General features: G+C 42.7%; 4 protein-coding genes across 8 annotated transcripts in view; 2 read left to right on the plus strand and 2 right to left on the minus strand.

Moving 5' to 3' along the window:
- Positions 1-27,919, plus strand: part of MGAT4A (alpha-1,3-mannosyl-glycoprotein 4-beta-N-acetylglucosaminyltransferase A) — a 504,464-nt gene that overhangs the window by 102,884 nt on the left and 373,661 nt on the right. For 2 of the 3 annotated variants that reach the window (XM_067704225.1, XM_067704226.1), the window contains one exon: positions 7-5,988. In XM_067704225.1, the coding sequence (XP_067560326.1) occupies positions 7-33 (27 nt within the window). In that variant the 3' untranslated portion in view covers positions 34-5,988. Of the gene's footprint in view, positions 1-6; positions 5,989-27,919 lie in introns of those variants that run through there. The other variant, XR_010934342.1, reaches the window with a different exon arrangement.
- On the minus strand, positions 1,385-15,158 carry UNC50 (unc-50 inner nuclear membrane RNA binding protein). Of its 2 annotated transcripts, XM_067704230.1 has the most exons (7): positions 15,004-15,158; positions 13,656-13,939; positions 12,819-12,939; positions 9,047-9,186; positions 8,857-8,958; positions 6,525-6,566; positions 1,385-1,521 (listed from the first exon to the last, which is right to left on the minus strand). In XM_067704230.1, the coding sequence occupies exons 2-7, from the start codon at positions 13,933-13,935 to the stop codon at positions 1,478-1,480; spliced, it is 729 nt and encodes a 242-aa protein (XP_067560331.1). In that variant the 5' UTR covers positions 13,936-13,939; positions 15,004-15,158; the 3' UTR covers positions 1,385-1,477. The 2 variants fall into 2 exon arrangements, with proteins under 2 accessions (XP_067560331.1, XP_067560330.1); XM_067704229.1 differs by lacking the exons at positions 1,385-1,521; positions 6,525-6,566 and adding an exon at positions 6,589-6,934 and having other exon boundaries at positions 15,004-15,157.
- COA5 (cytochrome c oxidase assembly factor 5) lies at positions 15,219-24,177 on the plus strand. Its single transcript, XM_067704231.1, has 3 exons — positions 15,219-15,413; positions 21,403-21,486; positions 23,651-24,177. Exons 1-3 carry the CDS (start codon positions 15,315-15,317, stop codon positions 23,690-23,692), a joined length of 225 nt encoding a protein of 74 aa, XP_067560332.1. The 5' UTR covers positions 15,219-15,314; the 3' UTR covers positions 23,693-24,177.
- INPP4A (inositol polyphosphate-4-phosphatase type I A) overlaps positions 24,674-27,919 on the minus strand; it is a 148,741-nt gene continuing 145,495 nt past the window's right edge. For both annotated transcript variants that reach the window (XR_010934341.1, XR_010934340.1), the window contains exon 26: positions 24,674-24,951. The gene's annotated coding sequence lies outside the window, so the exon portion shown is untranslated. The remainder of the gene's footprint in view (positions 24,952-27,919) is intronic.

Raw genomic sequence — 27,919 nt, forward strand, 5'->3', positions numbered from 1 at the left:
TTTCAGATTCATATTAAAAAAGTCACGAACTGACTATCTCCTAAGAAACCAACACATTTTTTCCCTGTGAATTTGTTGATTAAAGATGGCTGAGCATGTACCGTTTTTTGGTAACTTGAATTCTACCTCTTGTGAAATCTACTGTAGATAAGATGATTGTCATTTCCACTCGGAAAATGAATCTTCCATGGATCATTGTATTCATTCGAACCTAAGCTGTCCTCCAGTTTTAACTTGACTCAGACATTTTAGTTATGACAGCCTGTTAATATGACTTGTACTATTTTGGTATTATACTAATACATAAGAGTTGTACATATTGTTACATTCCTTAAAATTTGAGAAAAATTAATGTTAAATACATTTTATGAAGGGGGTACTTTTGAAGTTCATTTATTTTAATATTATAGACCCTCTTTTATAGATTATCAGGGATTATATATATATATATACACACACACACACACACACACACACAAATATACATAAAATGCTACGGAGTTAATTTATTAGAAACACTTAAGAAGTACATATTTTTGTGCAGTAAATTTTTGAATCAATACTTTTTTTGAAAACCAGTTACCTTGCTTTTTTAAGTTCTTTCTATATTTTTCTTTGGAAATGCAAACATTACAAGTTAATGCCATTTTTCAAATGCACTGCCATTTAAGAATGATTCTAGATTGATTTCCTAACTGAAATACTTTTATAATCACAGTGATTCTGAACAAAATATTTTCAAAGGCATTTGTCATTCCTTAAAGCCAAGATTTTAAAGACCAATGTCCTTTTTGAGGGTTATTTTACTATACTGTGTATGGTGTGTAGTCACAAAAAATCAGTCTGATAAATTTTAATGTGCAGGGGTGATGCATTCAACCCAAATTATCATAGACTGAAGTCATTACATTTCCTTTGATATGTAAAATGACAGACTCTTCTCTTTTAATCTTTGTCTTTAATCCATGAATTAGAGGCATTTTCTCTTTCCTTGATGCTTTTATATCTGCACTCCGTGAGTTCTGACAAAATGTTTTCTAGGTAATGCTATTGTATGAGTCATAATTGGTTTAATTTTAAAGAAAAACAAAATTGTAATGTTGGTTTTTTGGTGAAAGGTATTGTAACAGTTGTATGTTTTTCCAAAATTATTCTATTGCATTATGAACTTGTAAGTAAATTCACATCTGGAGTATTTATTGCTCTTAAACATGCAAATTCCACATGATATCACTACTATAAACAAAAATACTATCAGCCTTAGCAATCGGTGATCTTTACAAAAGTCTTTTACTTTTACAAAATTATGAATTATCAACATCAGTTCCCAACCAGCCTGGTGTCCTCAGGTGGGTTGCAGGCGGTTACAGGTGTGCAGAGCTTGAATCTCTTGAGCTTTCAGAGTAGCCAGTGGCTGAGGCCTCTGGCAGCTGAAGGTTCTAGCTGGTTGCCTTTAGCCTGGAGGAGCGTCACCTGGTTACCCAGCAGGCTGAACAAACAGCTTCCAGACAGCCTTGTTTTCTGTGCAGGGTTATGCAGTGAAAAAGGTTGGGAAACACTGATAGGGTACAATTATTTCCATTACTCCATATTTGAATAATTCTTAGTTACGTCTCTTGATTAAAAAGTTACACGTTGCCAACAATGATTTCTTTATGTCCGAGTCCAGTTAAAAATTTTTATTGAGGTTTTTAAATTTTACTTTTTATTTTCTTTAATTTACGTTTTATTTCCTTCCCAAATCTCCTTGGCCCAGCGCCTAACAGGGAAATGTCACTGCAAAAGCATAAACCTTTCATTACAAAATTGTGGCACCAGCTTCACATACTCAATTACTGCTGTAACAAATAAGTATCAGGAGGTAAAAATCTGGAGGAATCCCCTTGTTTCCCTGCTTCCCAAGTAGCTAACTCTGATTTGAGGAAGAAAGGCCACGCTCTGAGTCTAGGGAGGTGACAGTAATTGCAGCTCCTGGCCATTGGGTGTCTCAGTCTTGAGACTGAGCCTTACTTACCCAGCCAGCTTTGTCCTGTTTTTGTGCTCAGTCTCCCCTCCCAGGCTTAGCTCATCCCTCCTGTTCCTGAGAAGACTTTCAGCCAAATCTTATCCATCTTTCAAGGACTCTCCTGTGCACTCCTTCCTCCCCATGGATTTGTTACCAGTGCCTCGTTGAGCCCAGAACAGTGCCTGACACGTGGCAGGTGCCCAGGTAGCGTCTGGGGAAGGGGACCAACTGTTCCAGCCCACACTCCTCTTTCTTTTTCTTAACTCTCTTTACCTACTGTCCTTGCCACACACACACACACACACACACACACAGACACACACACACTCAGCTGTCTACTTTGCTTGTGGCGAGTGTGTGTGCACATACACGTAATCACTCTGGCCAAATGTCAAGCTCCTGCAGGCAAGCCTGTAAGTCATGCTTCCTAGCTTCCTCTGCTGCACAGGTGCTCACGGACCCTCGTGTTAGCTGCGCTCTCCTTTCCCCCAGTTGCCACTAGACAATTAGAAGCACCCAGCCTTGCCTCAAGCAAGCGATTATAGTGGTTGCCCTTAAGAGTCATGTTAGGGACTAAAGTATTGGGACAGAAGATGAGGGGACCTGGAACGAGAGAAGGTACATACTTGACCTTGAGTGGACACTGAACCACTTTTACCCAGAGTGAGTGGGGAAAAGTACAAATGGCGGGACTAATTTTATTTTTACATATGTATATGGCATGATGTCTCTGGAGCTGCACTGTCCTCCACAGTAGCTACTGGACACAGGGTGGCTATTTAAGTTTAAATTAATAAAACATTCAGCTTCTCAGTCACACTAGCTCCCTATGGCTAGTGGCCACTGGGTTAAACAGCACAGATATAGAACATCTCCATCATCACAGAAAATTCTGTAGCACAGCAGTGTGTCAAGAGCGCTAATATGAACATTTTAGAATCCAGAATAACGAATTCCCATCATGAGGCTAAAAGCAGACATGCAGAATATATCGTAGTGCAAATGATGATGAGTATTTCGGGTGAGAAGAGAAGGTTGAGGACCTAATTCCAGGATTCTAAGATCCAGTTTCTAAGTTCTTTAAGTCTCCTGCGTTCTTTACAGCATTCACTGTCCCTACTATGTAGTCCAAAAAGAGTGACAACTTGAGGATGAGGTTCCAAAACTCGTGTGATTGACAAGCTTTGGGAAATGTGAACACACATGGATTTAGCACACAGCCTATAGACATGTACGTGAAGGTTAATTCGGCTGCTGGAGATGTCTTTGGACAAGCTTTTTAAGTCAATTGCATTTGTAAATAATTAGAAGATGTTATTTTAAAAACTTCAGCAACGCTATGGAGGCTTCTTTTTAAATATGTCATAATAATGAAAAAAGTTGTCTTCCAACAGTGCTGTCCTCAAAGACAAGTGTGGTTATATGGAAACAGCATGTTTGGAGAGATTGCTCTAATTAATAGCAGTGAATGTTTGTAGCAGCCAGAATTCATGGATGACCCCCCTGCCCAATGACTTTGTATATCCTAACCCTTTGAGTATGTGTGGAACCTGTGAGTATGATCCATAATTACGTTGTACAGCAAAAAGGAGATTATCTGGGGACAGCTAATCTAATCAGGCGAGCGCTTTAAAAGCAGAGTTTTCTCAGGCTGTCAGCAGAAGTCAGATTCAAAGCAGGACTTGCGGCACCATGGCTGGTTTAAGATGGAGGTGGCCGCATGAGAAGGGATGCAGATGGTCTTAAGCTGAGAGGCCCCAGCTGACGGCCAAGAGAATGGAAACTGCAGTCCTGCAGCCACAGGAACTGAACTCAGCCACCAACCGGAAGGAGTGTGCAGGTGGACTCTCCTCCAGCAGCTAAGAGCTCAGCCCCAACACCGGATTCCAGCCATGTGAATCTCTAAGCAGAGAGCTCAGTCCTGCCTGCCTGGACTTCTGGCCTACAGAGCTGTGAGATAATAAATGGGTGTTGTTTTACGCTTTTAAATTTGCCGTGATTTTATGCAGCAATAGAAAATGAATACGATTTTAAAAGAGGTGAAGCGGAGAAGGCTTCCTACTTGATCCCCTCTGGTATGTTGGGTATTTCTTGATAAACTTATGAATAAAGTCTTGCACTAGCAGATCATATACACAGGCCTCATCTGGGATTCTCTCCCAGAGACCTCAGTTAATCCTCTTTGGCAGGTTGTTGGCAAAAACTTGCAGCACCTTTGTAGCGTTTCATGAAGGAACCGCTAGCATGAGATTGCAGGAGCAGGATCCAGTGAGTAAGGAATCTTTTTCCTGGAATAGGTGTCACTTTATGTTGATTTAGGCTGCTCTGAGCCTGTCAGTTATTTAAGAATGAGGAACAGTGATATTTTAAGTAAGACATTAAGAGAAAAAAAATATTTATGCTTTTATGTAGAGACCAAATAATCTACTCTGTATTGAAGGACTTTTTTTTTTTTTTAACCAAAATTTATAGTCTAAGCACAGATCAAATCCTATATGTGCTGACCAAATTTTTGTACTTAGGGAATACTTTTCAAAATGCTTCTCTGCTTCCAAGCCATTAATTGCTAATGAAGTTTAATTTTGGTTTGTCCATTACTTTTTGTGCTTCTTTTACTATATTGCTATAGCCTTGATGTAAGAAAAGTTGAGCTAAAAGAAAGAAAATGAGAGGCTAACATTATCGAAAGGTCAGAAATTTGAGTCATAATCATATCTGAGGTCCTAAGAGAACTTTGACATCTGATCTCTTTAAAGAAAAGGAAACTTTTCAAAGCTATGTAGCAGTGTTTATAGTGTATGAAATTTAGTCTGATAGTTGTAAATTATTAATCTTAACAGATATATGCCATGATAACTAACATGCTTACTTTTCTTCAATGCATGTGAACCTACAGTGCTGAAGAGACCACTACTACAGTATCACTAAAAAACAACAAAAGATTTGTTATATATATACACATATATACCCATATCATCAATGCTTATATAGAAACTCTTCTCTTCTTACCTGAAACACGTGCTTCACCTGTTTGGGCACTAGCTAGAGCATTTCCAGAGGAACAAACAAGAAAGAGCTGGCACTCCAGTTATGTGTGAGTTGAGAATTTAGATGTCGTTCAAAAACGTGAACTGAATGTTGAATGGGAAACACTTTGTGCAGAAAAATGTTAGGAAGAGTGGTGCTAAAATTGTTCTAAACTAAGGATTGTGTGTTGTGGGGGAACATTCAGTACTCTCGGACACTAGGGAAGCTGTTTAATATGTCACTTGCTCCTAGTGGCTTCATGGTGTTAGTAATTAGCAAACTGCCCTGGAATCAAAGGTTTGGTATTTTAGTTTGATTAGCATTCCATTATTTATTTGAAATACTCAGTGTTGGCTGAAATTGGGTGAAAATACCTTTTGAAGACATAGTCTCTGAGCCTTAAAAATGGTGGATATTGACAGTACTGTAAGATGCACTGCCAGCATAGTTGATACTTTTCATTTCCGTGTAGACAGTCACATTTTCTAAGACAGATTTAGAAATCAGCTGATTAAACTGTAACAACTGTTTCATTTATGGAATGAAAAACTGAAGCATTTCTCCTTGAGAACAAACTTTGTTTGGAAAGGCTGTCTTTGTAATTGGGGTGTTTCTGGAAGCACTCCTGGGAGAAGCTGCCTGAGGAACTGCTTTACCAGGTTGAACCAGATGTTTTTTCTCCGTAAATGTATTGTACATATTTTCCTTACAGTGTCTCCATTGGTTGAATGGGTAATCTCTGTAGTGATATTTTAGGTACCTGTTGGATTTTTAAAGGCAGATTATTTATTTTCAAATTTGCTGCTATAACTGAAAACCTGATAACTGGTCCTGTTGACTGTGCCTTTCATCACTGTTTCTCTGTGCCACAACCGTTCATGTGTATTTGAGATAAAGAAGTTTAAAAAGCCATGTTGAATTCAAGACTCCTAATATAAATAAACAGGTAAAAACTTCATGGGTACCAAGCTTTTTTTATTATTAGTTTTGCTTAACACTGATATAATAATAGTTTACTGGTACTGTTTTCAGTTAGAAAACAGGCGTGGATTTGATATGTGGGTTTTGGAAAGTCTTTTAAAAAAGAAAAGCAGACTGGTGTTAAGACTGTGATTATCAGTGTCATGCAGGTGTTCACTCAGACCCTGAGTATGCTATACAGTCCCTAGAGTAAGAGTAGCCTCCGGGGACCTCTTCGATCTACTGCATTTTGTTTGTTGGGTAATTTTTTTTTTTTTTTTGCATGAACAATGGCTGTTAATGATATTTGGAGCCTGTAGTACAGTGATTCCTATTTGAATTACAAGTAGAGGCTTTTGAAGGTTACACTAGGATCCTGTGACTTATATAAAAGTTTAAAATGCAGCCCATTAGAAATGGGGCTGGACTTTGTACCTTGTCAGTAACAGTGGGGGAGGGGAGAAGGGGAAACATTATTACCATGTTCTCCAAATGGATACTTTCAAAAATAATTCATATTAAAAAGTTTTACCTTTCTCTTTTCCGCATGCCCTTAGTACTTTGCATATATTCTCTGTGCAGAATAAAATACATGCTTTAGTTTAAAAAATATTTATTATAGAAATGTACATTTAATTAGTTTTAAGGAATGTACTAGATAACGGTGTTAGCATATATATTTCTTCAAATTTGCAAACTTTACACCTTTAAGGTATCTACAATGATAGTTTATTTACAAGTTTCACAAGAAATCACCACCTCACCAATACTGTTGACGCACCTAAGATGTAAGAGGCTCCGTGTTTCACTTCACTCTGTACTTGTAGAAGGAGCACAGTGTGTGGGTGAAGTTCCAGCCCAGCGCTAGTGACAGTCCATAGAGCAGGATGAAAGGTGCAAACGGGTAAAGAAGAATCACTGTGTTTTTCAGAAACGGCAGTGCTGGAAAAGGAGCAAACCCACATGCGTTGGTGGGAAAAGTAAAGGACTAGTAAATGAGCGTTCTGGAAGACGGCTTCCCCCACAGCACGACGGGCCGAGCAGGCAACACATACTGTGAATCTTACTGAAGCATCTTACTGACGATGCTGTATTGCAGCCAGAGCAATACTACTACTCCTCTGTGTTATTTCCTTCTCATTCATGGCTGTGAAGAAACCGAGCAGAGGTTTCTCAGCACAGAGGCTGAATGAGAAGCAAATCCAGGACTGAGGTTAAGAGGGTCAAACATCACCAATATTAATGGACGCGGTGGTGAGTTTAAACCTGTGATGCTTCAGAAGCCTCCCACCTAACGTGCCAACAGAGATGGATGATGTTATAGGAAAAAACCCAACTCTCAGCTGTCTGCGATTTCCCAGCGGGGGAAAGCATTACACGTCCACTTTGAGAAGGTGAGATCTCAACTAGTATCCGAGACTTTAGGAAATAACTGAAACTCTCACATATAAAATCCACCCTCAGATATCCGTGTTTGTTTCTTGCTCATGGCTTGGTTAGTGGGCCCCTACCCCATGCATTCTAACCTAAATATTTCTCGTACAAGTAGTCCTCAAACTGAAACTGAGCTGTGCTCAAAGAATCTTCTAAATCATAGGGAGTTACCAGGAGAGTGGTGCAAAACCCACTTGGAGAAACCGTAGCGTGGCAGTGTGCTAATGACATTTTAAAACTTTCTCAAAACTTGAGAATTCATTAGAAGCCCAAATATAACATGTCATAAACATTTCCCCTGAGCTAGAGAAAGGACTCCCAATGCCCCAAACAAGGTATTACAATGTGGGTGGCAGGGGCGTTTCAGTGGTTCCTGGCAAGGCCAAGGGGACAAGCGTGGGAAGCTCTCACCATTGGAGCCAGTCACATGTGAGTACAAGTGGCTTGTATTTACAGTAAGAGCCTGATCATCTAGAGTGACAAGAAAGGAAGGGCTAAGAATATAATGCTAACAAATCATAAGTAAGGTCTCTAGATTTAATCTAACTCTATTTAGTGGTGATTGTTCCTTAACATACATGAAGAATAATGTCAATATGGTTCTCATTCATACTATGAAAAATGAATCGACAGCACGATATAACGATGAATTCACAAACGTCCTGAGCTCAGCAGAAGCTGGGCCCGATCTCCTGTGATTATCTACAGAACCTCTCATCCCTAAGCTTCCCCACTCCAGCAGGTGGCCTGGCACCTGGCCTTAGGCCCAGACTGCTGAGCAGGCACTGCTGCCGTTGACGCGTAACCACCTCTGCACCCCTGGGCGCTCCCCTGCTCCTGAGCCCCACGATCTCCCTGTGACGGGTGAACTTTGTGTACTGTGGCAGGGGTACAGTATATGAATTGTGAGCAGGGTTCATCTATTTTAAACACAGAAGTTTACAAAATAAAGAGTATTTCAAAGCTCCCCCAGCCCACAATCATAAAACAGAAAATGAGGCAAAGGTTTTAAACATGCTCACACCTTGGACCCAACCCTTTCCTCACTCTGACTGCCGGTAACCCAGAACCCAAAAGCCTCGGAGAAAAGGAAGAGGAAACTGAGTGGGTTTCCTGCCAGTAACTTGGACAGCATCAATATGGTTTAACATGGTTCCTTGAAATTATAAAATTTGTTATATACCAGCTATGCCACCTGCTAGCTGCGTGACCATGGGTAAGTTACTTAATCTCTCTGTGCCTGTTTCCTCATTTGAAAATGGGGACAAGTAAAGCTGTACCATGTATCTGTAAAGATTAAATGGGAGAATTCCTAAAATACCTGGGACAGTGCCTGTAAGAGCTCCATGAAAGTAAGCTAATTGTATTACTGTTGCAACTTTTCCCCTCCCTGTTGTGTTGTCAATCAACCAAAAAACGCAATTACTTACCACTGTATCCTAGGAAAGTTACGTAGATGTAGTAGCCAACTGCAACCAACCATAAGGTATTTCCAACTAAATATCCAATAAATGTGTCCGTTAGGATGACATCTGCAGAAGAGACGCATACAATGAATCTCTTTTCAGTGGGTACAATGAAGACTTTTTGATAATATGTTGAGAAGTAACTGCTACTTACGGTTGATGAAAAAAAGCTGGATAAAATGCAGAATGACGAGGAGAGGGTAAAAAGCGTTCAGATGCACATCAAAGGCATAGCCCCACTCCACATCATAGTCTCTGCTCTGCCGTTTCACTAAGTACTTGTTAGAGATAAACCTGAAAAGTTAACATTTATTTCATAGTACAATAAAATTAATTATGAATATTTACCAACTACCTTCTATGTCCCAAGCTTTATTCCAGACATTTGGAGATACAGCGGTAAACAAAACAAATTTCTGCCTTCAATCTCGGGGGAGTAGTCTGACAACAATACAAATAGCTGTCAGATGGTCCCATGGAGAAAAACATAGTAGTACAGAAAGACAGAGAATACAAAGTTGAAATGTTACATATGATGATGGTCATGAGAGAGCGACATCTGGGTAAAGTCCCAAGGGCAGTGATGGGAATCCCCCGGGGCAGAGCATTCCAGGCAGAGGGGAGTCCAAGCACAGAGGTGTGGGGGGGTACAGGGAGGTGGCAGAGGGCCCCGCAGGCTTGAGGAATGGGGGAGGGGTGCAGAGTGCCTGGGACAAGTGAGAAGATACACAGGAAATGGAATCCGAAAACAAACGGGAGCCGGACCTTACAGAGCCTGTGGCCACTGTCAGACCTTTGGGCTTTTACTCTTGGTGGAATAAGAAGTCACTGTGGAGTTCTAAGATCGTCCGACTTACTGTACTGACAGGGTTCCTCTGGCTGCCGGTCTGAGAACAGACTCTGGGGACAAGAGTGGAAGCAGAGAGGCAGATGGGAGGCTGCTGCGAGCAGGAGATGAACAGGGTGGCAGCAGCGGAGGTGCTGACATGGGGATATATTACCGCTGGAAGGCAGAGCCAATAGGACTAGATGCACTAGAGAGACTAGTGCTAGACTTGAGTGCTAGGGTACAAAAAAAAAGATCAGTCAAGGACGACTGAGAGATTCTGGCCTTAAACAAACGGAAGACTGAGGTGCGAGGTGGGGATGCCTGTCAGTCTGGAGTAAGAGGTAGAGAAGGTCTAGAGTTTAGAGGAGAGGTCCAAACTGGGGATATAACCTCATCAGTGTGTAGATGATATTAAAAGCCACGAACCCAAATGCGATCACCCAAAGAGTGAATGCAGAGAACAGGTCCAAGGCCTAGGACCTGGGTCTCCCCCGTGGAAAGGTCAGGGAGTCAGGAGGAACCAGTAAGGAGAGAGGGGCCAACGGTGTCTCCAGCCACAGGAACAATCACTCAGCTGGTGTCTCTGTTCCACAGCGTGGCCTAATCGTTCCGTTAAATGACGAACGAACGAGAAGACAGACATCCAGGTAACAGAAAGACAGATTATCAAAGGAAAAGAACAATAAAGATCATTGTATTATAAACACAGCTGTGGAAATTCAATGGACTCTTCCACATGTGATTTCATTTTGAGGATACCGTTAAGAAAATGCTATGCCTAGTGGAAATAAAAATAGAAAAAAGAAAGAAACAAGAGGGAGAAGGTGTTACAGTACTAATAAAGCAGTCCTGTACTCAGCTACCTGAAAGCGGCAAGACAACAGTGCTCTGATGGAGCAAACGAGCTCACCAGAACACCTTCCACTCGAGCTGAGAACCGGTGCCATTAAAATGAATGGAATAAGCATCTAGCCCACTACTCAAGTGCCCACGCTGGGGTCCTGCTACTGCCCCTACCTCTCTGCTTAGCCCCTGAATGGCTGCTTTCCAGGCTTCCGGCCTCCTTCCGAGTCTCACCTCTAGAACACGGACACGCCTTCTGAGAGAGCTCAAAGACAGCTGTCGTGCTCCTCTCCCACCTCCGTATTAATAATGCCAGTCATGTCTTCATCTCGGCCAGACTGTTGCAGCTTCTAGTCACCTACCCCAGGGGCCAATGAACCTTCACTTCACTATCAACAAGCCTCCTGAACTCAACATGTCCAACATGGAATGCTTCGCTTGCACTGGCCACTGACTGCTGAGCCCCAAACTCCCAGGCCATCCCAGAGGCCCTGGGTCCTGCTCTTCCCTCCCCTCATCTACTTCTGTGACACCGCAGCAGCCCGGGCCTCCTCTGCTCCAGTGCAGACCCCACGACTGTATCCAGCCTAGCCACTCTCTCCAGCTCCTCCGTCTCCACTGCCACAGAGAGGATCTTTCCTGAAGTGTGAACTGGATTGCATTTCTGACTTCAAAGCCTCCAAGCTCCCCACCGCTCCCCCTCCCTCCTACTCCCACATGCAGCCTACGAGCTGAAGTCCAGTTCTTTTCTCTAAATTGCATTTAGGGCCAACTTCTCTACTCCCATCTCCTCCGCAGCCATGCAGTGCCCCCTGTGCTCCCATACCTGGCACGCTGTTCCACACCTCTCTGCCTTCACACTTGGTGCCAGGAATCAGCTACCGCATCTGCCCAAATGCCTCCTCATGCTGGCTTCTGTGGCACCCCTGGCGTGACTGGAGTCACGCATGATTTCTATTTCTGGTTCTTCACACGATTCACAGCACAATGTAGGTTCTCAAAAATATACTCAGTCCTTCTCCAATGAACTCAAACTATGATACAGACTCACACTAAGGTACTAAACTCCCGGCTTCTGCGACCCTCCAGATCGCAGAATCGCGTGCATTCAAGGCAGAATGCCGGCTACAAACTATTTGTTTGAAAGCCTTATTTATTGAAATTTTTTCACCTAGCCTGTTACCCTTGGATATCTTGATAATGAATATGTGACTTACGTTGGTTAGCAATATTCTTTTTAGGCCAGATTTCAGAATCTTAGGTTAATGATGCATTGCATTTTCCAACTACCTAGCACATACAAGACCTGTACTGGACTAGTCATAAATTACAAAGCAAAATAACAGGTTGGTATCGTCAGAGGTTAGCGTCTCAGAATCTTGCTTAAAATGTTAACAGCTACCATTTATTGAGCACAGACTATATGCCAAGTGCTTTTCATACCACAATCTTTTCACATACCTCATAAATAGATAATCAACTCCATCTTCCAAAAGAGAAGACTGGAGCTAAGAAGTACACAGTAAATGGCTGAGCTGGCATTTGAACCCAGGTCTCTCTGTGACTCAGGTTCCAGTGTTTTCTCTGACATACGACCACCACCACCACCGGCCCCCTGCTGAGCTCACCCACACATCCACCCCTTCCGCCAGCCCCACAGGAGCACTGATCAGGGAGAAGGCTGAAAAACCAAACACCAGATTTATACTCAGTATACTACTGTTGGTACAGCAAACCCAGACAAAGTCAGACTGAGAACCCAGTCAATAAAACCCATGTGTGTGGCTCAGAAGAAAGACACCAAAATTTTAACCAAAACAATCCTTTTTCAGGTGTACTTCATTTCATGTCGAAGATGCAAAGTAAGATTCCATAATATATCCCTCTACATCTTATAACTCTAGAAGTGACCCACTGGAAAAGGCAGAATACTGTGCCGTCATCCAGACAGCTTAAGCAGAATTGGCTAACTGCATAATATTTTTGCAAAATCAAAATTTTTGTTAATACGACACAATCATTACTTCGATTCACTTATTTGCTGTGCTTTGACACAGCAGACCATCCCCTTAGAGTATTTTCTGATGTAGGTACCTCCTAGAGTGGCTAGGAGGACAAGGTATGTTAATCCTGGCAGCCAAAATCGATGCTTTCAGTTCATCTATCTTGTTTCAATTTCCATCAGCTACTCTCTGAAGCAAGCAAATGGAGGCTCTGCAGCAGCATCTGAAGAACCAAAGTTAACCGTACTTACCACATTAAGGTTGATATGAGAAGGCCGACGCCTACACAGTCTATGAATACAACCCAAAGGAGCAGCTTTATCGTCTCAAAAAATCCCATGTCCAGCACAAAGCCAAATCCTATAGTGGACACTGAAAGAAAGATGTACAAGATGTATTCAGGCACTCTGCTAGATTCTAGGGGTACAGGGCATGGTCTCTGCCTTTCAGATGCCCACTCTAGTGTGGGAGACAGGTATGTAAACCCCAAAGGTGTGTTAAATGTAATTGATTAAGAAATGCAGACCACCTTGGAACACAGAACTACCACTGAGATATCTGAAGTTTACTGAGGAGGCCCCCATCCGTCTGTGGTTCACCAGGGTAGCCCCAGCATTCAGAACACAGCAGCACTCACACCCTAAAGACGGCTCAGACCCTTTCACTGCACTATTGAACTAAAAGCAGTTTCTCAAGTTCACATTGGTACTTTCAGAACTCTCATTCTGGATTGGCCTGATGGTGAAATGCAATTTCCAACCTCGGGAGACTTTTTTCACAGTAAGTTTGCATTTGGGTATCAATTTATTTGTCATGGTAGTTAAAAGACATGGAGTGACTCTGTCCTCTGCTTTTGAAAGTTCTGAGGAAACAGTTGACTCTGGCACCTGCTTGGGACTTTTAAAATCAGGAAGAATACCACCTTCTTCCCTGTGAGGAGATTTCTGAGGCTTCAGAGAGGAAGAAAACAGCTGCAGAGATCCCCAAATTGTGACCCACAACATGCTGATAACAAAAGATTCTCCAAATGACAAGCCCAACCTGAAACGCTCATTTATTCTTCAACTCTCCTGCAGACAGACACTTACCACAGAGCCAGAGACTTAACAGGACCAAGAAAGCAGGGTCATCTCTGGCCCACTGATCCTTTGTCTGCTTCCGGTAATGAAAGTTTCTATAAACTCTCTGTGGGGAAGTGAACAGGTAGAGCATCTGCCAGGCAGCAAACTCAAAGTCCATCTGCCGGAAACGAAAAAGCCTCCTCAGGTATTTGTAGCGTTTTGCTCCAGCTGTATGTCTGGCCGCATCCCTGGAACTCAATACGCCGTTCCCCTGCACTGGGGAATTCACGGAAGTACTCGGTAACATCTTCCTAGATGGACGAAGAAAAAAAATTCTATTCCAAGTCATCGAAGAAACTGTCAGCTACTAGCACCCCTCTTGTGAGTTATGAGAGAAGTCACCTTACATGTCGGCTCCAATCCCTGCGTAGAGGCAGGGCTCAAAAGCGAGTGGAGTTGGTTCCGAGGCTGCAGAAATGATCACTGCACTTCAGGCAAGGGCTACCCCACGCCCTTCTGAACCTTCATAATAACACTTTCATAGGGTCCACATTTTCCCCACACTTCACTTCCCTCAAGCCTCAGCTTCCCCCTTTCCCCCCACTCCCCGGCAGGAGCAGTGATACTGATGGAGCCAAATGTGCACTCAGGCAGTCTGGCTCAAAACTCCACCTGTCATGTGGGCTCTCGACCATCAAGACTTTAAGAGAAAGCCTTTGCTGAAGCCAAACTGAAACGATGTTCCCGACGAGGTAAAATAAATGGCCTATCTCACAGGTCCACCAGCGCATGACCAGCAAGCAACTCGTTCATGACTATGTGATGTAAAAACAAAGCAGAACTCAAATGCAGTGTTTTACTTCCTGACTAGTTCAGCAGCGGAACGACAGCGTGGGAGTTCCGGTCCAACCGGTCTGAAGCCAGGGGAGCGCCGATCACCGTCCGGCCCCCACACCCCGCCCCGGCAGCCCAGTGTCTGGCTCCACTCCCCAGGCCTCCTCCGGGACGCCGACGGCGCTTCACGGGCCCTACGGCTCCCCGCCGGCCCGGGGCCTCGGGTAGGGCGGCCAGATTTTGCATAAAAACACAGGACGTCCAGTTAGAACTGAATCTCAGATACAAGAGTAATTTTTAATATCAGCAGGTTCGAAATACTGCGTGGGACATACGCATACGAAAACATTCTTCGCTGGTATCTGAAATTCAACTGTAACCAGCCCCACTGAATGTGTCTGGCAGCCCCGCCGCAGGCCGAGCACCCGAACCCGGGCGCGGTCACTCCAGGGCCGGGTGACGTGGGGCCGCGAGTTGCCGTTGGAAACGGCCCCCGGGTGAGCCCGAGTCGCGCGCAGACAGGGCGGTCGGCAGGCCTCACCTGGAGCCCCGCGGCGGCCTCCACCGGCTCCAAACTGACCCGCCACCGCCGCACAGCTGCCGAGCCCAGCTGCCGCGGGGCCAACTTCCCTCCCAACAACGTCGTTGGCGCTGGGGGCGCGGCGCGGTGCGTCACGTGACTCACTTCCGCCGCGCGCTCGGCCTCCCGGGCTCCGAGGTCCGCCCCGCGCCCGCCGGAAGTGGTGGCTGTGGCTTCCGGTTCCGCCCGCCGCGGCGTCGCTGGCGTTCAGTCAAGTGGGGGCCGTCGCGGAGTGGAGTGGGTTTGGATAGCAGCTGGCGGAAGGCACAGTCATGCCCCGCTATTACGAGGACAAGCCGGAGGGCGGCGCGTGCGCGGGCTTGAAGGAGGACCTCGGCGCGTGCCTGCTGCAGTCGGACTGCGTGCTCCAGGTAGCGCGGCCGGGCGCTCGGGTGACCGACGCCCGAAGCGGGGAGGCGGGACCGGCGGAGGGCTCTCGGCCGGCCGCGGTGATAGTCAAGAGAAGTGCCCGGGGTTCGCCGTCCTGGGTGTCGAACGCAGCTCCAACTTAATGATTTTGGGCGCATCCACCGTCAGAGCCTCACTTCCCAGGTGGTGTGAAATTGGAGAGAACGGTGCCGCCCCGTTGGGTTTTTGTAAAGGTTAAACCATTTCGGGTCGAGAAACACGGAATGTTGCCACTCTGCTAGGTTCTGGAGGCATAAAGGAGAATAAGAAAGGTTTCTTGAGCCCTAGAAAATAAGAATCAGTAAATTAGCAGGTAATTACATGAACCTGGCACACTATTGCCTAGTAAATTCTCCTTTCTGTGTTCAGTGGTGGCTGAATAGATTCTCTGCCTACTCTGTGTTGGTTTGAACGTGTTGCTGAGTTGAGTTCTGTGCATTCCTGCGTAAGTTGTAAATGAGGCAGCTCTTTATTTTCACCACTTTGTATCTTGCTCCCCCTACCGTGGATCTTGTGGTTTTACGTGCTGTGATGGGAGCTATTGCTCTCCTGTTTTTCCCTCACTACAGCCCCAGGTCTTCTCAGGAGCCAGTGTGAATGCAGAGAGGTTCAAAGTCGACTGGGGAACCTGGGTTCTGGCCTTGAACCCAACCAAAGCACAAGTACCTTTTCCGCTCACCAAGGCCTGGTGAGAGGGCAATCCGTTGGGTGCAATTATTTTTGCATTCGGAGATGTAATTTCAGAAAGTTGCCTTTATTTCAAAGAAAAGACAACTACGCGAAAATGGACATCAACCATGAGGCTATATTGGTGTTTCTGCTGATTCATGTTTTACATTTGGTTCACTGTTTTTGGCAAGGGCTGTGTAAGCATTGAGTAAATACTTGTTTTATGAGTAGAGGAGCAAAATGCCTCGGGCACCCAGTGGAGAGCAACTGATTTTGCTTGAGAATTTGGAAACTTCTCACAGGAGGAGGTAACATTTGCTCTGAGTCTTAAAGGATGAGTAGTAGTTTATCAAGTAAAGGAGTGGAGGCTGTAGTGTTTGTGGGGGGAATCTGAAAGAACACGTGCATAATCATGGAGATGTGGCAGGCCCACGAGAAGCTGGTGCCCTGCTGGGCTGGAGGACGGGGAATGTGCCGGAAGGTTTGAGAGGACGGTTGCCATGGGTGACGGGTGTCACAGTGAGCAGCTCCGGCACAGAGTAGGACTGAGGAAAGAAGCTCTGGAAGTGGAAGAGAATACTGGTGGCAAGGAGAACACCAAATTGGTTTTTTGCAGTGATTGATTGATTTAGCAAACATTTGAGTGCCAGGTCTGATTGAGGGGACATACAGATGAATGGGACACATTGTAGAAATTGGATCTCTGGGAAGCTCAGAAGGTGTAGGCAGACGTAATGACCCGGACACATTGCACGGATGTTGCTTTCCCTCACTGAGTATGTGGCATTTTTGTTGCTGAATTTGGTCAACTAGGAAAACGTGGTGTTTTCATATAAAGAGTCTCTTAAATAGAAGTGCATTGACAGATTGAGTTAAATTCATCCTGAATGGTCACTTCAACTGGACTATAAAATGGCAATACTGAGGCAAAACATTGAGTTATGCAAATCCAGGCGGATATCCTACCTTCTCGGATGGTGTCACTGGCAGCTCTAGCCCACCCCTCCCCACTAGGAACTCAAGACCAAGGGGAGTTCTGCTGAGGTATATGGCTGCTGTGTATGGCCACCTCATTTATGATAAGGTTTTTGATTCCTCAGCTCCTTGAATAAAGAAATTAATCTGATCTTTTGGCAGGTGATGCTATAGTCTCTCCTTGCCAATCTTTAACCCACCTGCAAAGCTGCTAGACTTTACTTTAGGGAGGAATTAAACATAAAATACTTAGTTCTGGGGCTGTACTGAGAGATAGCCAAGGAACTGTAGGGGCTCAGAGAAACTCAGGGTAATGGTGAAAAGGATGTAAACTCTGGTGGGGCTGGAGAAGAGAAACAAGGAAAAAGCAGATTCAAAAGGCATCTCTTGGATAAACTTCTTAGGATTCTGACTCCTGGGAGTTGAAACTGCCCAAGGAACTCAATTACAAGTTATCTCCCTTGTGTCTATTAACAGCTTCCAGACCTGCTGACTTTTCATCAGAATCACCTGGAGATGGAGGTGGAGGGCTTAAAAGTACAGATTCCACTGCTCTCCCCATCTCCCTTGTAAATTAAAAGTGTCTCAGGTTGATTCTTGGATACAGCCATGTTTGGGAATCACCAGTCTTGACCTCAGAAGGCAAATAAGCTTGGGAGTGTCTTAGTTGGGTTATAGGTTCAGACGAATATTACAGAGACCCAGAATAACAGTGGCTTAAAAGAGAGAATTCTCTTTCTTGTTTGCCTATAAGTAGGGTCTAGTCTGATCCTCTCTGTCTTCCATGAACCTAAGCACTGTTGATTGGTGGTGTCAGGTGCTGTGATGGGAGTTAGGATGTTACTCTCCCACTCATGGTCCAAGACTGCCTTGCTTCCACATCATCAGGCCTAGTAACGTGGGGGAGGAAAGTGGGGCAAGCCACTTTGCATTACAGACCAACCCAGGAGTTTTACATTTCAGTTCCCTGCATATTCCATTGGCTAGAACTTAGTCACATGACCATACCCAGCTGCAAGGTGGCTGGGAAATCTAGCTCAGCCATATGCCCCACTCAAAAGGAAGAGTGAATATTAAGGGGGCAATTAGCAATCTGCCATTAGGGGTGGAGGTGGAGGAAGATGAAGTAATATTTCTCTCTTAAGTGTAGTATCTAGATGGATCTTCCCGGTAGGCAGTTGGCAGTATGGGTTGAAAGCTTGTGAAAAAGATGGCATCTCAGATACGGTTAGGGGAAGCATCAGTTTATAAATTACAGTCCTTTTTTTTTTGAAATTATAGTCCCCTTGTTATTTATTTATTTATTTTTTTTGAGGTACGTGGACCTCTCACTGTTGTGGCCTCTCCCGTTGCGGAGCACAGGTTTCGGACGCGCAGGCTTAGCGGCCACGGCTCACGGGCCCAGCCGCTCCGCGGCGTGTGGAATCTTCCCAGACCGGGGTGCACGAACCTGTGTCCCCTGCATCAGCAGGCGGACTCTCAACCACTGCGCCACCAGGGAAGCCCCAGTCTTTTGTATAGTTATAGTCTTTTATCTCTATGTTGTTCATGTGGGCAACCTCATTACAGAGTTTGAGGGAGGAACATTATAGTGCAGAGAAGCTTGCTACTCTGTTCTGGTTCACTTTTGAGATTCACTGATGTAGATGACAATTCAAATCTAGGGTCCAACAGACATAAAGTCTGGAATGTGGCCAGGATTCCTGGGGATCAGGAATGCCATAGATGTGGTACCCTGTAGCTTTTTTCACAGTAAAAACTAGGAGTGTGACTGCAACTTGCAAAATAAAGGTTTTGGAGAGTGATTGCAGTGGTGGAGTCGGGGTGTCAAAATCTGCTTGAGGGGAAATCCTTGATAATGAAGAGCAGGTGAAGTTTAAGTTACACCAGAGCTTTCTACTTAAGTAGTACTCTAGCCGACCTCATTAACATCTTTCTGAAATGTTGAGAACCAGCACTAAAGCTGTTCAGACTTTAGGGCACCTAATTGGGGCTGTTTGAGTGTTTAAAGTTAACATGGAACAGGGTCATTTTTACTCTCAGACAAAATTGCTTGATTCATTTTGCATTGGAATTCACCTCGAGTTGGAAGATTTCACGATCTTCCTTTATATCGTGAAGCACTGCATAAAGGTAAAGTTTATGAGCAGTATATGATTTATTTATTATTTCTTTAACAGTAATAAAATGTAAGGTTTTGATTTTTTCCCCTTGAGAATTGCAAGTTAGTTTAATGTCATTAAACCTCAGGTGATTCAGAAAATTCAAGTTCAGTCTCCTTTTTCCAGATGTTGTTTTATGCATTTACAGTCCTGGGAAACAGGAACCCCCTCAGCACCTTTCCCTCCCCCCTCCCCCCTCCCCGTTACCTCGCCCACTTTGTGACTTGCTCACACTGCCAGTGAACATTAGCATGTGTATACCTTCTCCTACCTGCTGTTTGAAGCTCTGTGTAGACAGGAATATCTTGTATTTACTTTTTAACCTCCTGCTAAACTGATGTAGGACAGTTCTGAATTTTTTTTTAAATAAATTAGTCCTTGTGAGTGTTTAGTTACTAGATAAATTAGTAGGGTAGGGGGTTCAAAAAGAAATTTTGCATGGTTAAATTTTAATCTTCTTTGAGTTGTGAAATACACTTTCTGTAGATGCTTTTGTGTCCAATATATTTAAGTGCCTTTGTGTTCAATTTATGGCAGTAAATTTGTTCAAAATATTTTAAGATAATGAAGATATGATAATGAAGTCATTTCTATCCCATGTTTACCTACTAAAATACTACTAAATTTTAGCTCTTAATCTAGTTTTGCAGTTACTTTGTCAAGTGTGATTTTTAAAGTCTTGTTAAGAGTCAGAAATAAGCACTTCCCTTGTGAATGTGTTCTTGTAGCACTGTCCTGTCTTGATGGCAGAAAGGGAATGGTTTAATCCATTTTTCTTAAGCTCTTATGAGCTTTCACTGCTTAAAGACCAGTTAATTTCACACTGGGCCCAGGCAGATCTTCCCTTCCAAGTATATATAAATTCTGTTAAAATCTCACTCTCCTCTTCAAATTCTTACTCAGTGAGCTTCTCAGAATAGAGAGCTTGACTGTGGCAGTAGGGGGTGGGAAAACACAGAGATGTGTTGGAGATAAACTTGCTTGCATTAAAACGATATTGTAATTGGAGACTTTAAAGCCACTTGATACTACCTTCCAGAACAAACCCTCCCATTCACCACTACAGCATTCCTGATCGCTCACGTGCACACCCTCTCTCCCTCCCTCCCCCTCCCTCCCTCCCTCTCTCTCTCTCCCTCTCTCCCGTTCCTCCCCTCTCTCTCCTTCTCCCTCCCTCCCTCTTTCCCCCACTTCCTCCCCCTCTTTCTCTCCCCCTCTTTCTCTCCCCCTTCCTCCCTCCCTCTCTCTCCCCCCTTCCCTTTTTCTCTCTCCCTCCCCATCCCTCCTTCCCTCTCTATCTCTCCCTCCCTCCATCCCTCCCTCTCTCTCTCCCCCTTCCTCCCTCTCTCTCCCCCTCCCTCCCTCTCTCCCCCTTCCTCCCTCTCTCTCTCTTCCCCCTTCCTCCCTCTCTCTCTCTTCCCCCTTCCTCCCTCTCTCTCTCTCCCTCCCTCTCCCCACTTTCTCTCTCTCCCTCCCTCTCTCCCCCTTCCTCTTTCCATCTCTCCTTCCCTCTCCCCCTCCCTCCCTCAGTCCCTCCTTCTCCCTCCCTCCCTCCCTCCCTCTCTCTCCCCCTCTCCCCCTCCCTCCCTCTCTCTCTCTTCCCCCTTCCACCCTCTCTCTCTCCCTCCTTCTCCCTCCCTCCCTCTCGCTCCCCCCCTCCCCCCTTCCTCCCTCTCTCTCTCCCTCTCTCCCTCTCTCTCTCCCTCTCTCCCTCTCTCTCTCTGTGTCACACACACTGCTTTCTTCTCTGTCTTTAGGACTTCTTGAGTGTGAAAGTTTTAAAAACCCTGAAGAAACCCTGTTACTACTTTCACCTTTACTCTTTCCCTTTCTTACACATGAGGAGGTGAAGATAACAGTTTCTAGATTTTTATATAAACATTTTAAAGAAAAGTATCCCATGGAAACCAGCATTTTCAAAAATTCAAGGGCACCCTTAAAGTGCCCCAAAATTATTTGACATATTTTTTCATTCTATCCTTTTTTTCTTAAGTACCAACAGTCAAAATGAATTATGAATTATTTCTTATATTATTGTTTTCTGCTTTTCCTTAACTTTTTAAAAAAGAACTATTTCCAGAAGGACAGTTATTTTGTACTTTGTGAGAAAATTTTTCAGGTATTTATGTTGTTTTATGTGTCATAGGAAGGAAAATCCCCTCGGCAGTGTCTGAAGGAAGGAAACTGCAAAGCTTTGAAATACTCATTTTTTGAGTGTAAAAGATCAGTGGTAAGTAGCTAACGATTTTTAAAAGCTTATGATAGAAATTAGCTCTGTGGAGTTAAATATGGGAGTGACTTAGTAATTATAAATAGGTTGCAGTGATATCACTTGGAAAAAAGGATGTTTTTTTTCTCCCCCCGTGAATTAACGTGAGGTGGCATTCATGCACACCCACAGCTGATTGTTCCGTTATTGCTGTTATGCTAACCACAGCAGCTAAACTTCATGGAGTTTTGAAAGAGAGAGAGTTCAGTCTTGGCAGGTGTAGATGGGGCACAGTTGATGTTGGTCACTGTGTACGTGGGTCATTTGGCAGCTACACACAGACCCATAATGTGGGGTCTGCGGCGCGTGCACTGTGCCTTACATGTTGGTGTGATTAGGAGGAGATGTTGGTGTCTGTGTTTGAATTTGTAGAGTGAGGGATTGTGGAAAGACAGCCTAAGAGGACATTACAAATCTCATGGTTTCTACTCTAGTGTTCTTTGATTCCAAAGATCTACAAAGATCTTTGGAATAGAAACCAGGAGCCTTCTCTTTGTGAAAAGAAAATACGAAATCAGAAAAATGGACATCCCTCTAAAGACAGCAGTAACTTGGACTTGAACCTGCTTTTGTTTGTTGAGGGACAGCACTCAGATCCCTTCCCTTTTGTTGATAAGAGCAGCAGAGAGTACAGGATATTATGATCTGGGAGGCCAGACAAGAACTTGAGCATGTTTGCTCACTAACCAGATCCTGGGAGGTGTAAAGTTAGATTAAATTTAGCCATGCTCGCTTTCTTTTCTCAAGTGACACAGTTCTTTGCCATATTTTCCCGTCATTTCATGTTAGAAAAGAGGATTTTCTTGCCTTCTCTCACATAGTTTTGTTACCCATGTAAGATGCAAGCCTTTAGATCTTTCAAGAATGTCAGATCATGTTTAAATAATTGAGAAGTTATAAAGAACAGTTACTGTAAGAGGTGATGAGTTGTCCTTTTTAATCGTAATGATTGAATTTGTAATAAACTCCCTGTAATTCGTGGCCTGAACATCAGTCTTTGATCTCCAAAGAACTTTAAGAAATCAGAACATGTAAAAATTTCCCACAATTTATCTACCTTCTGCAGAAATTTGTAACCATCTTGAATAAAAAGTAAACGTGCTTCTGACCATTTCAAATATCAGTACAAGGCAGAGCTTCACTCATACTTTTGGACTCCAGAAAGAGCAGTATAGGGAACTTTTTAGCAGACTTAGAGATTCTTGCAGCCCTTAAGACTGTGACTCACTGTTAGTCCTCCAGCATAGTGGAGTTGCCTCACACTTAACTGATGTAACCTATGCACTCTTGGCAAAAACCTGAAACAAAATAATTTAAATTGTGCTGGTAATTTTGCTTGATATTTCAAACAGTGAGTGTATGACCCAGAGTGAAGGTGAGATGGTGAGTTTGAATCGGCTGTTCCCTCTTAATATAAGCTTCTCATCATCCTGATCATGATTCCCATGTTTGAAGATTATTTATTTTTTGAAAATGTGGCTCTTAGCTACTTTATCTAGTGCTCAGATGAAGAAATAGCAGTCTGTCTCACACTGGCTGTGTTGTCCTCATTAATAGGGTTTAACTCTAAAATAATTCCTTCCTATGGAATTTCTAGGGAGTGGTATTGACTGTCTATGCAATTTTGCCTTCTCTACTGACTAGGACCCTCCACACTACCACACCACCCTTAAGAAGTGGCTGCACTGTGAGGCTTGAGTGAAAGAACATAGAATTGACCTATGAGTAGTAATTTAAGGACTTTTAATACTAAAGTGTCAGTAACATTGTTCAAGGCTCTTTCCTCTTTTCAGTTACTATTTAAAGATTTAAAAAACACTTGAATATTAACCCAAACAAAACCTAATTAGAACGTCAAGTTTGTTTGAAGAACAACATACATTGAGTGTACTTCAGAGAAAAAGATAAATGAAATTTGGACTCAAGAAGAAAATCCTTATTGTGACCTTAAATGGAACTTTCGTTTTTAACGCCATCTTTTCTTCCCCCCCCTTGGGAGCTGTGACCATTGCCTTTTTGAGTGTGCTGGAAACTGGTTTACTTCTCTCATATAGTGACACCTGTTACCAAATCTGTGTTTAATTATGGTGTCCAGAATATTATTTAATTGTATATTTATTTTCAGTTGGATGCCAGATCAAGATTCAGGGGAAGAAAAGGATATTGATACTACTATGTTGAAACCAAGATGAAAACAACAAAGGATTTTCTCTGTCATTAAAACAGAGAAGCCAAAATAAGAAACATACTTTTTGTTACATCTGTTCGGTTGGAGCAGTTTCTTCCTCCATGGAACACTGAAGAAAATGGATGAGTATGTATGAAGTAAATGCTTCTCTTGCTCTAAGTTATTTTTAGAAGAAAAATTTAATTGAATAGTTATGAGCTAAGAACATACTAGATGTGTTTTAAGAATTGTTCTGAAGCACAGAGAATGGAAAGATTGTTATTTTCAAACTTGACTTCTCAACCAAATGACACAGTTTGTACATCCTTCGTGAATATTGTGAAGGCCACTAACAGGACTGTTAAAATCAACATGGTGCCTGGTGAGAAAATGTCTATCTTGAAAGTTTAGGATAAAATTTTCTTTTATTCAGTCTGTACTATTTAGTTCTAAAATAAATTGTGTTTGATTCCTTGGAGAAGAAATGCTTCCCTTGCACTGAATCACTGAAGTAACAACCTCAAAACATTAACATCACTCATTAGGCATAGCTGGATCCAAAGCCTGGGATTATGCTGCCGGGGCTCCTTGCCTCCATCTCTTGACTGTTTTTCTCTGTCTCCTGACCTCGTTTTTAGGCTGGCCCTTTCTACATAATGGGAAAGAGGCCATCAAAAGCACACATCCTTAAGGTCTGTGACCCAAAAAGAAGAGAGATAACCTCCTTTTCTAGGGTCCACTAATCAGACCCTACAAAAGGACTCTTCTGTGGAACACCTGCCCCTGAATTAGACCTGTAGTCCCTGTGGAAAAAGGGATGGGACCCCATGATCTTGGCCAGGCCTGGGTCTTATGCAGTGTATTTGGTAACTCATGTCAGAATCTCATTGAATGAATGCTGGGCTTTATCCTAAAAGGAAAGGAGGATTCAGAGCCAGTAGGTATTGACTATAGAAGGCAAGACTGAAAACCATGAAATGCTTGTAAAAGTTGAGAATCATGTAATTTTATTCCAATCACATAATACAGTAGAGCCAGATGTGAATCCAAGTTTCCAGTTTTTTTTTTTTTTCAGTATTGAAGAATAATGGAAGGAGCCATAGCTTCTTCATAGACCTGCAGGTCACTGGAGTTAAAGCAATCAAGGTATTCTGTAGCTCATTTGCTTTCTTAAAGGTTCACCTAAAGTTGTGAGAATTCCACATCAGCACTGATCCTTGTTGCAGAAATTCACTGAGGTCTGTTGTATATACTATTCACTGGGAAAGGGAAAAGGATAGATTTTTTCAATACCTGTTGTATACCTGCTTAAGTGCTACAACTTTTATTAAAAGTTAAGTTTGATAAGAAACTCAAAATTATTTTATAGAACCCTATCTTTTTCTTAGTCACAGCTTTATTGAGAGCTTCATTGGAAGAAATTCAAATACCGTAAAATTCACCCTTAAAGTATACAATTTCAGTGTTTTTTTTTTTAATAGTCACAGTCATGAAGCCCAGTCATGAAGCCATCACCACTGTCTAATTCCAGGGCATTTACATCACCCCAAAGAGAAGCCCCATCTCCATTAGCAGTTACTCCCTCCTCCCCCCCACCCCCACCCCCGCCCCCAGCTCTTGGCAACAACTCATACATTTTCTGTGTCTGTAGATTTGCTTTTTCTGGACATTTCATAAACATAGAAATATGTAATATGTGGCCTTTTGTGACTGGCTTCTTTCACCATGTTTTCAGGTTTCATCTATATGTAGCATCTATCTGTACTTCATTGCTTTTTATTGCTGAATAATATACCATAGTATAGATATACCACATTTTTTAAATCCATTCATCAGTTGAGGAAATTTTGGGTTATTTGCACTTTGGGGCTATTATGACTAATGATATGAACATTTATTAATGAGTTTTATCCGGACATGTTTCATTTCTTTGGGTTATATACCTAAGAGCGGTATTACTGTGTCGTATGATAACTCCATCTTTAACTGATAAACTGCCAAACTTTTCCACAGTGGCTACATCATTTTACATTCCCACCAGTAATGTATGAGGATTTTAATTTCTCCATATCACCAATAGTTGTTATTTTTCACCTTTTGGGTTTTTTTTATTATAACTTCTTAAAAATTTTATTTTTTAAAATTTTTATTGGAGTATAGTTGATTTACGATGTTGTGTTAGTTTCAGGTGTACAGCAAAGTGAATCAGTTATACATAAACATATACTCACTCTTTTTTAGATTCTTTTCCCATATATGCCATTACAGAGTATTGAGTAGAGTTTCCTGTGCTATACAGTAGGTCCTTCTTAGTTATCTATTTTATATATAGTAGTGGGTATATGTCTATCCCTATCTCCCAATTTATCCCTGCTCCCTCTCTTACCCCCTAGTAACCATAAGCTTGTTTTCTACATCTGTAACTTTATTTCTGTTTTGTAGGTAACTTCTACATCTGTAACTTTATTTCTGTTTTGTAGGTAAGTTCATTTGTACCCTTTTCTTAGATTCCACATATAAGGCATATCATACAATATTTGTCTTTCTCTGTCTGACCTACTTCACTCAGTATGACGGTCTCTAGGATCATCCATCTTGCTGCAGATGGCATTATTTCATTCTTTTTTATGGCTGAGTAATATTCCATTGTATATATGTACCACACCTTCTTTATCCATTCCTCTGTTGATGGACACTTAGGTTGCTTCCATGTCCTGGCTATTGTAAATAGTGCTGTAACGAATATTGGGGTGCTTGTATCTTTTTGTTTGTTTATTTATTTATGGCTGTGTTGCTTCTTCGTTGCTGTGCACAGGCTTTCTCTAGTTGTGGTGAGCGGGGGCTACTTTTCGTTATGGTGTGCGGGCTTCTCACTGCAGTGGCTTCTCTTGTTGCAGAGCAGGGCTCTAGGCATGTGGGTTTCAGTAGTTGTGGCTCTAGAGTGCAGACTCAGTAGCTGTGGTGCACGGGCTTAGTTGTTCCATATCATGTGGGATCTTCCCAGACCGTGGCTCAAACCCGTGTCTGCTGCATTGGCAGGCGGATTCTTAACCATTGGGAGGTCCCCATGTATCTTTTTGAATTATGGTTTTCTCCAGATATATGCCCAGGAGTGGGATTGCTGGATCATATAGTAGCTGTATTTTTAATTTATTAAGGAACCTCCATACTGTTCTCCATAGTGGCTGTACCAATTTACCTTCCCACCAACAGTGGTACCTTCTCCATAGCCTCTCCGGCATTTCTCGTTTGTAGATTTTTTGATGATGGCCATTCTGACTGGTGTCAGGTGATACCTCATTGTAGTTTTGATTTGCATTTCTCTAATAATTAGCGATGTTGAGCATCTTTTCATGTGCTTTTTAGCCATCTGTATGTCTTCTTTGGAGAAATGTCTATTTAGATCTTCTGCCTATTTTTTGATTGAGTTGTTTGTTTTTTTGTTATTGAGCTGCATGAGCTGTTTGTATATTTTGGAGATTAATCCCTTGTCGGTTGCTTTGTTTGCTAATATTTTCTCCCATTTTGAAGACTGTCTTTTTGTTTTGTTGATGGTTTCCTTCGCTGTGCAAAAGCTTTTAAGTTTCATTAGGTTCCATTTGTTTGTTTTTTATTTTCATTACTCGAGGAGGTGATCAAGAAAGATCTTGCTGTGATTTATGTCAAAGAGTGTTCTGCCTATGTTTTCCTCTAAGAGTTTTATAAGGTCTTTAATCTATTTTGAGTTTGTTTTTGTGTATGGTGTTAGGGAGTGTTTTAATTTCATTCATTTACATGTAGCTGTCCAGTTTTCCCAGCACCACTTATTGAAGAGACTGTTTTTTCTCCATTGTGTATTCTTGCCTCCTTTGTCATAGATGAGGTAACCACAGGTGTGTGGGTTTATCTCTGGGCTTTCTGTCCTGTTCCATTGATCAGTATTTCTGTTTTTGTGCCAATACTGTACTGTTTTGATGACTGTAGTTTTATAGTATACTCTGAAGTCAGGGAGCCTGATTGCTCCAGCTCAGTTTTTCTTTCTCAAGATTGCTTTGGCTACTTGGGGTCTTTTGTGTTTCCATACAAATTGTAAAATTTCTTGTTCTAATTCGGTGAAAAATGCCATTGGTAATTTGATAGGGATTGCATTGAATCCGTGGATTGCTTTGGGTAGTATAGTCATTTTCACAATATTGATGCTTCCAATCCAAGAACATGGTATATCTCTCCATCTGTTTGTGTCATCTT

Source organism: Pseudorca crassidens, chromosome 14 (genome assembly GCF_039906515.1).
Source record: "Pseudorca crassidens isolate mPseCra1 chromosome 14, mPseCra1.hap1, whole genome shotgun sequence".
Lineage (NCBI taxonomy): Eukaryota > Metazoa > Chordata > Mammalia > Artiodactyla > Delphinidae > Pseudorca > Pseudorca crassidens.

Bases quoted from the DNA above. Each gene is read 5' to 3' on its own strand.
- UNC50 (XM_067704229.1), bottom strand. From the start codon at position 13,935: ATGTTACCGAGTACTTCCGTGAATTCCCCAGTGCAGGGGAACGGCGTA. The intron at 9,187-12,818 runs GTAAGTACGGTT...TTAACTTTTCAG, and splicing joins CTCATATCAACCTTAATGTG to GTTTATCTCTAACAAGTACT. The intron at 8,959-9,046 runs GTAAGTAGCAGT...TCTCTTCTGCAG, and splicing joins CCAGCTTTTTTTCATCAACC to ATGTCATCCTAACGGACACA.
- COA5 (XM_067704231.1), top strand. From the start codon at position 15,315: ATGCCCCGCTATTACGAGGACAAGCCGGAGGGCGGCGCGTGCGCGGGC. The intron at 15,414-21,402 runs GTAGCGCGGCCG...TATGTGTCATAG, and splicing joins AGTCGGACTGCGTGCTCCAG to GAAGGAAAATCCCCTCGGCA. The intron at 21,487-23,650 runs GTAAGTAGCTAA...ATTTATTTTCAG, and splicing joins TTGAGTGTAAAAGATCAGTG to TTGGATGCCAGATCAAGATT.